This window comes from Urocitellus parryii, chromosome 3 (assembly GCF_045843805.1).
Source record: "Urocitellus parryii isolate mUroPar1 chromosome 3, mUroPar1.hap1, whole genome shotgun sequence".
Lineage (NCBI taxonomy): Eukaryota > Metazoa > Chordata > Mammalia > Rodentia > Sciuridae > Urocitellus > Urocitellus parryii.
Genome location: NC_135533.1, coordinates 215,369,378 through 215,381,515, shown reverse-complemented (window position 1 = coordinate 215,381,515; position 12,138 = coordinate 215,369,378). Strand labels below are relative to the sequence as shown.

The 12,138-nt window shown below is 51.2% G+C and overlaps 1 protein-coding gene across 1 annotated transcript; it reads right to left on the bottom strand.

Annotated features, from left to right (window-relative positions):
- Positions 1-5,136: 5,136 nt before the first annotated feature.
- LOC113201289 (CD209 antigen-like protein C) lies at positions 5,137-9,548 on the bottom strand. Its single transcript, XM_026414957.2, has 7 exons — positions 9,498-9,548; positions 9,315-9,401; positions 8,284-8,373; positions 7,890-7,976; positions 7,355-7,506; positions 6,572-6,681; positions 5,137-5,784 (listed from the first exon to the last, which is right to left on the bottom strand). The coding sequence occupies exons 1-7, from the start codon at positions 9,538-9,540 to the stop codon at positions 5,631-5,633; spliced, it is 723 nt and encodes a 240-aa protein (XP_026270742.1). The 5' UTR covers positions 9,541-9,548; the 3' UTR covers positions 5,137-5,630.
- Between the last annotated feature and the right edge of the window lie 2,590 nt (positions 9,549-12,138).

Sequence of the window (12,138 nt, the reverse complement as noted above, 5' to 3'; positions counted from 1 at the left end):
TGAGTAAGGAAAAATAAAGTGCTACAGTACACTGGAAAAAACAAAAAAGAAAGAAGTGACCACCGCAGCAAATCGCCCACATGGGCTGCTGAGTTAGTCCAAGCGCAGAGGAAGCCGCACCCGTCATGGGCGGCACTATTTCCCCTACCCTTCCTCCTCTGCTCCCGGGTCCCATCAAGGAAGCCACATTCTGGTCAGACTTCTCATCCCTCAGAGCTTTCACGGCTGACAGTTTCTCTGGCTTTGATTTTGATTCCCTTGATCATTTGAGGACTGCAGCTAGGTACCTTGCAGAACGCTCCTGATTTGTCCGTGTCTGGTATTTGGGGTGGGTGAAGTGCCGCTCTGAACACCTCTGCAGTTCAGGGTGAGGCATCCATAGGGCCTGCAGAAGAGGAGGTGAAGCTTGGTGATTCGGCTCAGGTGAGGTTTGCCATGTTTCCTCACCATTACCTCATGTTCAGCTCATCATTCTGGACACTTCTATAAGCAGCATGAGAAAAAACTGACCACTGCACAAACCATGTAGAGCAGAAAATCCACCTCAGAATCTCAATGCATTGAATGCGAGCATTCAGTAAAACTCAAAACTGATTCATGGGTTATATTTTTATTCAACACTTTTATTGAAAAATAATAGTCGATTAGAAATGCAATGAAATGCCCAGTAGCTTGGGAGGCTGAGGCAGAAGGATTGCAAGTTCAAACTCAGCAACTTAGTGAGGCTCAACAAGATCTGTCTCTAAATAAAATATTAAAAGGGCTACAAATGTGGCCCAGTGGTTAAGGGCTCCTGGGTTCAATTCCTGGAGGAAGGAAGGAAGGAAGGAAGGAAGGAAGGAAGGAAGGAAGGAAGGAAGGAAGGAAGGAAGGAGAGAGAGAGAGACAAGGAAAGGAGAGGAGAAGTAAAGAAAGGAGAGGAAAAAGGAAAGAAATGGCCCTTAATGCGATAGTGGTGTCCATCAAGAACCCACAGCCAACCCCTTCCTACTGGAGAAACTTTAAAACCATTCCCACTGATGTTGGAAAGAAAAATGAAGTGAAACCCGAAAGACTAGAAGAAAATGCTTGGAAATCATGTATCATACCGATTTCATACCCAGAATGTGTGCACAACTCCTAAAACCCAAGAAGAAGAAAATAACACAGCACACTAGTTTTTAAATGAGAAAAAGCACAACTGAAGAACAGAAAAATAAGTAGCTCAAATAAGAGACAAAGGACTTGAGTGCACTCGTCTCCAAAGAAGATACGCAAACCGCCGGTGGGGACATGAAAAGGTGTTCAGCATGGTTCATCATCAGGGAAATGTGCATCAAAATCACAACGAGGGCTGGGGTTGTGGCTCAGGGATAGAGCACTTGCCTGGCATGCATGAGGCACTGGGTTTGATCCCCAGCATCACATAAAAAAACTAAATAAACAAAGTCAAGGTATTGTGTCCATCTACAACTAAAAATATATATATATTTTAAAAGTCACAATGAGATATCATCTTGTACTCACAGGATGATAGCTATAAAAATAACAAAATTACAAATTTTGGAAGAATGTGGAGAAATTTGATCCTTTGTAGAGTGTTAGCGGGGAAGTAAAATGGTGGAAAACATATGTCAGTTTCTCAAGAAATCACAAATAGAATTACCACATAATCCAGCAATCACAATTCTGTGCATATAGCTAATAAGACAAGAGCAAATATTCAAAAATATTTTTGTATACCCATGTTGTTAGCAGCATTATTCACAAGAACCAAAATATGGAAGCAACCAGTGTCTGTCAACGGATACATAGAATTATTAATGTGGGATGCAGCTAAGGTAGTGATGAGAGGGAAATTCATAGCACTAAAATGCTTTTATACTAGGCCTGAATCAACAGGACTGAAAAGCAAAATGGAACCACTCAGACTAAAGTTTCTTCTCATGAAGCTGAAATTAAGCTGTTTATCTAATGCCAAGAAATCAATATCAGGAACATAAAGTCCGGGGGCTGGGGTTGTGGTTCAGTGGTAGAGTGCTCTCGCCTAGCATGTGGGAGGCACTGGGTTTGATCCTCAGCACCACATAAACAAAATAAAGGTATTGTGTCCATCTACAACTAAAAAAGAAATCTTAAAAAAAAAAAGAAAGATAAAGTCCAAATTGTTTAAATGGGCTAGTTTGAATCGTTATGATATGGAAGTTCCCTCTGCCTTAATGCTTACACAAAAATGGGCACCTGAAGGAACCTCACATAACAAACCTTTAGTCCTCTGTTGTCCTGTCTCCCTGTCCCCATCTTGGGAGGAATCTGGCTGGAAATGAGCAACGCACTCTGTGTTGTTTGAGTCTGCTCCCCTCCCGCCCCTCTCGGTCCTTAGAACCAACCCATGTCGCTTCTGCCATCAGAACACCATCTATACTTCATGGACTTGAGAGTTGCAGGTTTCTAGAATCGACATGAAAGCTAACCAAATCTCTAAATCAAACTGCCTGGTTTTATCCTTGATAGAGGAAAGATCTCAAGCCCTTAGTTTAAATTTCTTCCTCAAGAAACTTAAAATGTCATGGGAAAATCAAACCAAAAGCAAGCCGGAGGGTGGGGTAGAGTGGTAGAGGGCTTGCCCAGCATGTGTGGGGCACGGGGTTCGTTCGAGTCTCAGCACCACAGGTTTGTGAGAATCTGAAACTTGTTTTTAACTGGGCAATATTTTTACTCGAGGAAGAGCCGAGGGTCTGGGTCAGAGTTCAGTGCTTCTCTCTTTCCCTTCGGGGTCTCACTGTACTGTCACTGGGAAAGGGTTTATTGGGGGAAGAATCAGTCCTTTGGCTTCCTCCCAGAGACCTTCGTTCTAGGCGGCATGGATACCTCCTTCCTGGGGATGGTCTGGTCCCTGGATGGTGTCTTCGTCCCTCCCAGGGGTTGTCCTGTCACTAGGAAGGGCTGTACTGGGAAAGGAGCGATGGTATCCATGTGCTGCCCCTCTTGCTCGCTCCCTCCTCCCAGGCCACACTACACGGGGGTTTGCCATTTTCCATGTCTCACAGTGACAGCAGGGACGGCCTCCAGGGGAGGCTGGCTGGAGCTCCGGAGTTGGAGTCCTTAAGGAAACTGGGTCCCCTGTTTTTGCCTCAATCTCCTGCCCCCTTGATCATCCATTACCCTCCCAACAGCCCTCAGCAAGCTCTCTTTGATGTTTTATTTGCCAGGGTGATTGGGGGTGGTGGCAGTTGAGGTGACAAGGGAGGGTCCAGGCCACCTGGTGGAGTGTGATAGGATCTTGGAACAATAGTTTTTCTCACCGGGGATGTTTTATGAGTTGTCCCTCCCTGCAGGCCCATTCACGGCTGAGTAGCTGCCTGACAGCAAAAGGGAAAAGAAGCTTGTGGGATTTTTTTGATGCCAAGCAAATCTCCCTGCTTATATTAGGTACCTGGAGCTTGTCCCCTGAGTAGAAGGACTCAGTCCCAACAGGCTAATCTGGTTCAGAAGGCAGGAACAAGGGGTGCCCAGCAATGGGGGATTCCCAAAATCCCCTCTCAGACTCAGTAATTTCACACCAGAGTCACAGAACTCGGAACTCATTCTGCTGCTATGTGTTCATCTATTACAAAAGGCCAAACTCCCAAACACACAAACGAGAGAGTCACGGAACAGGGATGAGAGGAAGGAGCTACCAGGGCTCCCAGGTCTTCTCCAGCTTCCCCGGTTCGCCAGCCTGGGACCTGCCCATTCTTGTTCAAGAGTTTTTATAGAGGTCGATCTCCAACCTGCCCTAAGCCTGGAGGTTGGTGGGGAAAAGGGGACTGGCATTTTTCACCTTTAAATCAACTATTTGTTCTTTCTGGTGACCAGCCCCAAGCCCTACTGTAGTTCACCTTATTGGCATGAGTCCAGTGTGGTCAAAACCCAAAGACCAAAGAGCTTTTCTTATGATGCCACAGGAGTGGAATGGGCATGGTCAGAGGGAGATGACCAGCAGAGGAGGTCTGGCAGGGCCACAGCTGACCACACGGGGAGCTCAGGAGCCTGAATGGCCTTTCAGTAGGTCCCCATGTTGGCCCAACATGGCCAGATTGTCCTTGTCCCACAACCCGGTGAGCTGTACCAGGAGGGAGGCAAACCTTGGAGAAGGCAACTCCCTGTGGGAGAGTCCAGACAGGACTGGAGGGCTGACCAACAGAAGGTCCAGAGGTCCATCTTCAGAATATAGTATTTAGCCTTACCTGGGGTCATAAGATGCAATGGTAGCCATTTTAACATAGCCCTCCCCTTTGCCCACCCCGATTTTAAAACTGGCCAGTCCCGTAGATTACGATCCTGAGCTTCCTCCTATCAGAGCTAGGGGTGGAGCTTCATTGTGGATAAAAACAGGTGGACGGCCCACCCAAGCAGGCTTGCTTGCTGGACTTTGTCAGAAGCACTTCATCAGTAGCAGGTGCTTCTGCAGAAGCAAAGTTCGCCTTGGTCCAAGCACCTGTTAGATTCCTCAGTCCTCGGGCACTTCTAACACAGGGGCCGCACCTGCTGAGACTCATTGATTGACAGGGACAATGGGTTCCCAGGTGCTTCCAGCCTGCAAGAGGAGCTACAGCAGTAAAGGAAAGTGCCGGGGAATTGGGTGCAGGGGAGACGGGTGGAAGTAGAGTGATGAAGGAAGTCATTCAGAGCCCCAAGGGACGCGGCGGCACCTACACATGGCCATGCGCACCCTCTGGTCTCAGCAAGGAAGGCGGTGCATTAATGGACACGGCCAGCCCCTGCGTGCATCTCCCACCTGTCACTCTATTAAACTGGACCAGGGCCACTTCTTTGGGAGTTGTCTTTGGCAGTTATTGTCACTTTCTCCTTCCACAAAGGGTTTCCCCTCCCTGATCCGTTGGTAAGCATCAGGCCTCCTCCCCTTGGTCCTGTGTTCTGACTTCTAAAGGAAGGCAACCCCCACCCTGCTGAGTGGTCGTAATGTTCATTGCTGGGGAAATCTTGCTTTCGGTTTACAGAACCCCAAACTCCTGGCGAGCTTTGGGATGTCGGTGCTTATTCTTTTATTTCTATGCATCAGCTAACACAAATCAGGTAAAAGTCTTCAACTTGCAGAAAAGGAATACGTACATTTCAATAAAAGAAACACCCGAGAGGTTGAGGTTTACTGCCATGTCCAGCCAGAGGAGAAAATGGAGACCCCCCCACCCCCGGCCGGGTGATGGAAACTCCGTTCAGCAGGCACCCTTCCTGCCCGCCTCTCAAGGTCCCTCTTTTCCCTCCTATAAGAGCTCTTGTGCTCCCCAGTTCCCCAGGTCAATCAGTGCTTTGAGGACAGCAGCCCCCTCCCTCCTCCAAGGTGCCAGGTGAGGAGTAAACCTGATTCCTTCCTATCAACCCTCATCTCCTGGATATTCGCTCTTGAGCCGCCAGCAGCTGCTACGTTAGAACGGAAAATAGATTCCCAACCACAGCCTCAAAGCCAAGGGGAGCCCAGAGGCAAAGGAGGAAGAAGCACCAGGTACAGTCAGTCCCCTGGGAGAGGAGGAACGTGATAGAAGAGCCTCAGAGTCTTGCTCAGCTCTTGATGCCCACAGGCCTGCGGAGGAACTCGCGTGACCGGGAGGGTGGACGGGCCCTGGTGGAGCCTGGGGAGAGACCCGACTTCACTTGTGGGAACAGGAGCCTGCAGACTTCTTGCAGATCCAGAATTTCTCAAGGTCACATCTGCTGTCATTCCAGCCGTCCCCTCTGAACTCCGCGCAGTCTTCCCCCTCTCCGTGATTGTTGGGCTCCCCTTCGTTCCAAAACTTCATGAATCTGCAAGCCAGACGAGCGTGAGCTCTGCCCCAGCCCCACTCAGGGAGCCACGTTCCTGCTCCAGGACATTGGACGCTCTCCCCGCTCCCCTTCAGGCCTGCGGCAGATAGGTGAGTCTAGGTCTGGACCCCAAGGCCCCTTGTCCCCCATGCTTGAGGATGAGAACCAACCAACCGGCCGAGACTCCACATCCCCACCGCCTCCCTCACTGTGCTCTTGAACTCTGGGCCTCTGCACACCTCCCCCGGGCCAGGTACGATACACCCAGGGACAACATCGACACCCCAGAGCCCACTGGTGATCTGAACCAGCCACCCCCAAGCCTGCTTACCCCGGCTTGCCTGTTTCTTCCCGTGAACACCACAATGACTGTTCCTCCCCACAGTGTCTCGCCCTCTGTCTCCTGGCAGACCTTGGCACACTCTTGGGTAATTCCCCCGGGGCAGGCTGTGTGTGCCCTCACTTGGGATCGATGAGTGTAACAAGTCACCCTTCCAGTGACAATAGCCCCAGACTGGCTGGTCTGACGAAGCCTCGGGCTTCCGACTCAAACACTTTACTGTAAATCACCAACCCTGGCTGCAGACTTCTTGCAGATCAGAGCCTCCTACATCTCTGACAGCGGGGTTTACGAGGCCGCCCTCCCACCTTAACGTGGGTCTCAAGACCCCTCCCTTGTCTCAGTAAATGCCACACTCTTAGGCCTAGAGGGCAGCGTGGGGGAGCTCAGGGCAGAGTTTGGGAAACCCAGCCCTCTCTCTGGGGAGGGCCCTTCTCCTGCACCTACCTGAAAAACAGAGGCGACCCATCCACCCAGAGCCACGTGCCTTCCTTATTCAGGTCTGACAGTCCCATCCAAGTGCTGCCTTTATTCTTAGAAGTCAACTGCAGGAAGTTCTGGAGGGGGAGAGGAGGAGTCAGGAGGGAGCTCTGACCCCCAAATTCCAGCGAGTGTCTCACCAATGTCTTGATGGCAAGTTCTGCTTGCAGTCTGACCTTCAGCCTTCTCGTGCACCAGCCAGCCCCCAGGTGTGCTCAGGAGGTCTGAGTCCCTCCCGCATGTGTGTGCTGCGGACAGGTGTATTTGGACTTGTGCACACGACGCACAGAGCCGCCTCGCATCGCACACACTTGGCAACACCGCATGTTCACCGCCCTGTGAGTTCTGAGCATGATTCCCAGGAATTTCCCCCCGCCCGGCCTCCATGCAGGGCATGTTCTGCATCGAGTGGTGCCCAGCTCCATCCGAAAGTAACGGTGGAAAATTTTCGCCAGGGAAAATGGCAAAGGGTATATATATCAAGGCTTTTTGTCTCAACAGACCAGGTTGCTAAACACCAGCTAGCACAACACCAGGGACCACTTACAATTTAGGTGACCCCCAGAGCGTTCAGCCACTTCCAGAACCTGTGTGTGTCTCCTATGTAAGGTCTTAGAACCCTCTCACTCAGAGTCTCCTCCTCCTCCCCCTAAATGGTCCCGAAAATGTGTCCTAACCAACCACCTCCTCCCAGGTGGCCAGCGACCAGATGCATGCCCAGGCCCGAACAGGGACCCCCACCAGACACACCTGCTCCTCAGCACTTTTGATGATGACTAGGTGGGCCCCCACCTCCTGGCAGGCAGTGACAGAGTCATTCCAGTTCCGCTGGGACTTGGAGAAGAAGTAACAGTGTCCTTGGAAGAACGTCCAGTCCCAGGGGCAGGGGCGGCACAGGCAGTCTGTAGGGGGAGAGGGTCAGGGCCCGTGCTGGGAGGCCAACTCCAGTGTCTGTCCCACCTTTGAGCCCCTGAGGGTTGGGGGCTCCTTCCACTGCATCTGACCGCTGTTCCCTCCCCTCCGCCTGGACTTCTGCCTCCAGGAGAACCCAGGAGTCCTGGCACGGCCTCTTCCAGGCTGGGAGAAGTGGGGGCTTCAGCACTCAGGACCGAGACCAGGGGACTGGCTTCACTGAGTGCCCACTGTGCGCCTGGCCTACTGTGGGCAGTGAGGGATGTTGTCACCTTCCCGTTTGTTTCCATTTCTTGGTTGAGGCCACTGAGGCTCAGAATCGGCCCGTGACTCAGGCTCTGAAGCCTGGGGACCCTGTTCTCCTGTCACTCACCCATTTCAGCCTCCGCCTGGGTTAGCTCTTGGTAGATGTCCTCCTGCTTCGATCTCTTCTGCTCATAGAAGTGGGAGACCTTGGAGACTGGGCCAAAAGAGAGAGAGAAAAAAAAGAACTGCACTTATTGAATACCTTCTGGGTGTCGTGGCCTGCACGGGGTTCCCAGGGACACTGTTCTGAGGGACAGCATCTCGTTCAATCCCATTTGAAGATGAAGAACCCTGGCACCCAGAGAAGGCTGAACCTCAAGGGGAAGTGGAGCCAGGACCCTGCCCTGTAGCTCCTCCCTCCTCGGCCCTCAGAAGTGCCGAGAAGACGCTGAGAGACCCCGTCCCAGCTTTCAGCCCACCTCCCCCCCACACCCAGCTGCCCAGCCTTGGGCCTTCCTGACCTTTGACAAGGACGGCCATCAGGATCCCGGCCAGGAGCATGAGGCTCAGCAGCTTCAGCACCAGGGGGATGTGGCCATGGCCCAGAAACCCTGCCAGAGAGAAGGATGGGTGGCCCGGAAAGCCAGCGTCCCTGCCTCAGCCTGGCCCAGGGAGAGCCTGGCCCCAAACCCCTCTTTCCCAGGGCACAAGATTCCAGTCCCTTAACCTCCAGCTGTCCACAGCCCAGAGGTCCCCAGCCTCCAATTCCCCAGGACCAAGGGGTCCAGGTCCCAGATCCCTCCTCCCTAGAACCCAGGAACCCAGGCCTTCAACCTTCACCTCCACAGGACCCTGTAGTCTGCTCCTCCAGACTCAAGGACCCCAGAACTCTGGTGTCCAGGTTTCCAGCCTCAGTCCTCCCAAGACACAGGGGTTAAGACTGTCCACCTTCACCGGGAATCAAGTCTTCAACGTCCACCTCTCACTACCCAGGAGTCCACTCAGGAGCCTAGTCCTCAGCCTCAAGCTCCCCAGGACCCAGGACTCTGGTCCCCATCTTGCACTGCCAAGATCCTGCAGTCCAGTCCCCAGCCTCCACTACCTTAGTACCAGAAACCAGACCCTCAGCCTCTGTTTCCACAAAACCCGAATATCCAGTCCATTTCCACCTCTCCAGAACCCAAGGATTCACTCAGCCTCCACCTTCACCAGACCAGTGGGGTCCTGCCCTCTATATCCACCTCCCCGAGACCCCAGGAGTTCAGACTCCAGTTTCTATTACCCCAGTGTCCAGGAGTCCGTCCCTGGCCTCCACCTCCCCAGTACCAGGGTCCAGTCCTCACCACCACCTGCCCAGGACCCATTCTCCAGTCCTTCAGTATCTCTCTCCCCAGGACCAAGGGATACAGACCCACACTCCAGAACCCAGAAGTCCAGCCCCCCATCTCCTCCTCCCTTGGACACAAAATCCAGATTGCCAGCCTCCAACTCCCCAGGACACAGACATCCGGGTGGAACTGTCCTTTACTGCCCACACCCAGCCCCGCTCTACCTGCAAGGCCCTTGAGGCCCCCCGGGGGCCGGAATCCAAAGTGTGGAAAGGAGTGCTTGGCGCCGCTGGTTATCAGCTCTTCCTCGTCTGAACGGGCAGAGTGTCAGTCAGAGCCTGGGCAGCTGGGACCCAGGCTGGCTTCCCATACCCCTCCCAGCTCCCAGAGGCCCAGCCCAGCCTCACCCAGGGAGCCCAGCTGCGCGTCCACATCCTTGAAGTCACTCATGGTCACCGCTGTCTCTCAGTGCCCAGGACGGCTAGGATCTCGGCCTTTATTCCCACCCCCTGAAACTCACTCCCTGAATCGACTGAAGGTCAGGAAGAGAAAGAGGGAACTGGCTAGGGCCACCGGAAGATGCTAAAGGGATGGGCCCCCCATATTCCAGGAATCTCGGGCAGCCGAGGGAGTGGCCTGGTCCCGCGGCTGAAAGGACTGGTCCACTCACCGTGTGGCCAAGTCATGGGGTGCTTTCAACAGAACCAGGAACTGGCTGCCTCAGCTTGCTGGGGTCCTCACCAAGGGCGCCTCCTGCTGGCTTCAGGGACGGGGCTGAATCATCATGTCTACTCTGCGCTGCTCGGACCAGGCTCCTTTCTAACTGCTTCCTAGACTGGGGAGTCCAGTCTCCCCAGGCCAGGTAGATGGTCTGACAGGCCATGAGGGACAGCGTGGTCAGGTAACCGACCCCAGGTCACACACTGGTGAACAGCAGAGCTGGGATTTGAGCCCAGAGATTCTGCTTCCAAGTCCACACCATGAACCAAAGAGGGTCACATAGTCTCAAGGAGGAAACCAAAAGATGCCTAGAAGCTTTATTCAAAATAGTCCCAAATGGAACCAAAAAAAAAAGAGGCCACCAGCAGGTGAATAAAAACAAAAAAATCCTGGGGCTAGGGTTGTGGCTCAGTGGTAGAGCGCTTGCCTAGCATGTTTGATGCCCTGGGTTTGATTCTCAGCACTGCATATTAATAAATAAAATAAAGGTCTATGGACATCTAAAAATATATTTTTAAAAATCCTGCAATTCAATGAGTGGAATGCTATACAGCAACTAAAAAACAACCTACTGATCCAGGCAACAAATACATGAATGTCAAAAAAGAGCAAAAGTATTCAGACATAAAGCGTACGTACTCTGAGGTTCGATTTTATATGGATTTCAAGAACAGGTAGGACTGACATTTGATGTGGACTCAAAATGCAGTTTACTTACAAGGAGTGAGTGGGGATTGGCCAGGAGGGACACAAAGAAGTCCCTATGAGCTGGAAATGTTCCACATTTTTCTGTGAGAGATGTTTTCAGAGGTGTATTCCTACATAAAATGCTAGAGCTAGAAATATAAGACTTTGTGTGTCATGTTCTGATTAGAAAATAGAAAATGCATGCATCACGATCAAATAGTGAGGATTTTGACCTTCTATTCACTTTGTTTTTTATTTGGGCTTTATTCTTCATTTTAGAGTGATTTTAGACTTGTGGCCATATTGCACAAACAGAGCAGAGGCTTCCCACAGTCCTCTCATCGAGTTTCCCCTAGCGTTGATCTTCTGCTTAAGAGAACATGTTAGAAATAGTGAATGTGCCCAGGTCAATTTCTTATTTATGACCCACACAGTGACCTTCGTGGGTTATCTAGATTTCACTATCTGGTCCCTAATGTCCTTTTCTGCTCCCAAATCCCACCCAGGATGCCACCTTGTGTCTAGACAGTCACAACTCATCTCGGGATTTTCTGTGCTGGGACAATCTCTCTGACCCCTTGTTTTTGATGACTGTGAGCATTTGGAAGACCACGGGTCGTGCATTTGTGTACCGTCCCTCAATTTGGCTCCTCTGCTATTTTTCCCTGAGGTTGTGGGTTATTTGGTGGAAGACCCTAGAGAGGAAAGCTGTTCCCATCATCACATCCTCCAATTCAGGGCGCAGGCTTCAGTGCAATTCTCCTTGATGGGGTGAAGCTGGGTGACTCGGCACGTGCACCAGGATGGAGTACACTTCTTCCACAGGTACATGAACAGCATGAGAAAACTGGTTTATATATCCCATAAACTAAAGCAGAAAATCCTCCTGAGTGTTTCACCACATTGCACAAAAGCGTTCAGCAAAACGTACCATCGATTGGCTATTCACCTTTAAAACACTGTTCGTCAACCAGAAGTAGAAAGGAGATGTGCTTACATGATAGCAGTGTCCATCAGGAATCTGAGCACACTCCTTCCTACTGGAGAAAGGTCAGAAGCACCCCAAGTGGCCCAGGAAAAAGAGTGACAAGAAAATCCACGGGTCTAGAGAAAATACTTGCAAATCACAGGTGAAGGTGAAGGTCTTGCATCCAAAGTGCACTTGTGACTCTTAAAACCCAACTAAGGAAAATAAGACAGCTGGTTTTAAAATGGAGAAAAGCTCAAATCAAGAACAGAAAAGCCAATAACTCAAATAAAAAATAGGCAGAGGATTGAATAACACATCTCTAAAGATGCACAAAGGGCTAATAAGCACACACGTGCTTTACATCATGCATCTTTAGGGAAATGCCAATCAAAACCATGCTGAGATATCACCTTGAAGCTGTTGGGTGACTGCTATAAAAAATAACAAAATGCCAGGTGTGGTGGCACATGGCTGTAGTCCCAGTGACTTGGGAGGCTGAAGCAGGAGGGTCGTATGTTCGAGACCAGCCTCGGTGATTTAGTGAGGTCCTCAGCAACTTAGCAAAACCCTATCTCAAGACATATAAAGCACCAGGGATGTGGCTCAGTAGTAAAGAACTACTAGGTTCAATCGCCAGTACCTCCCCCAACTAAATGAAATGACGAGCGTCG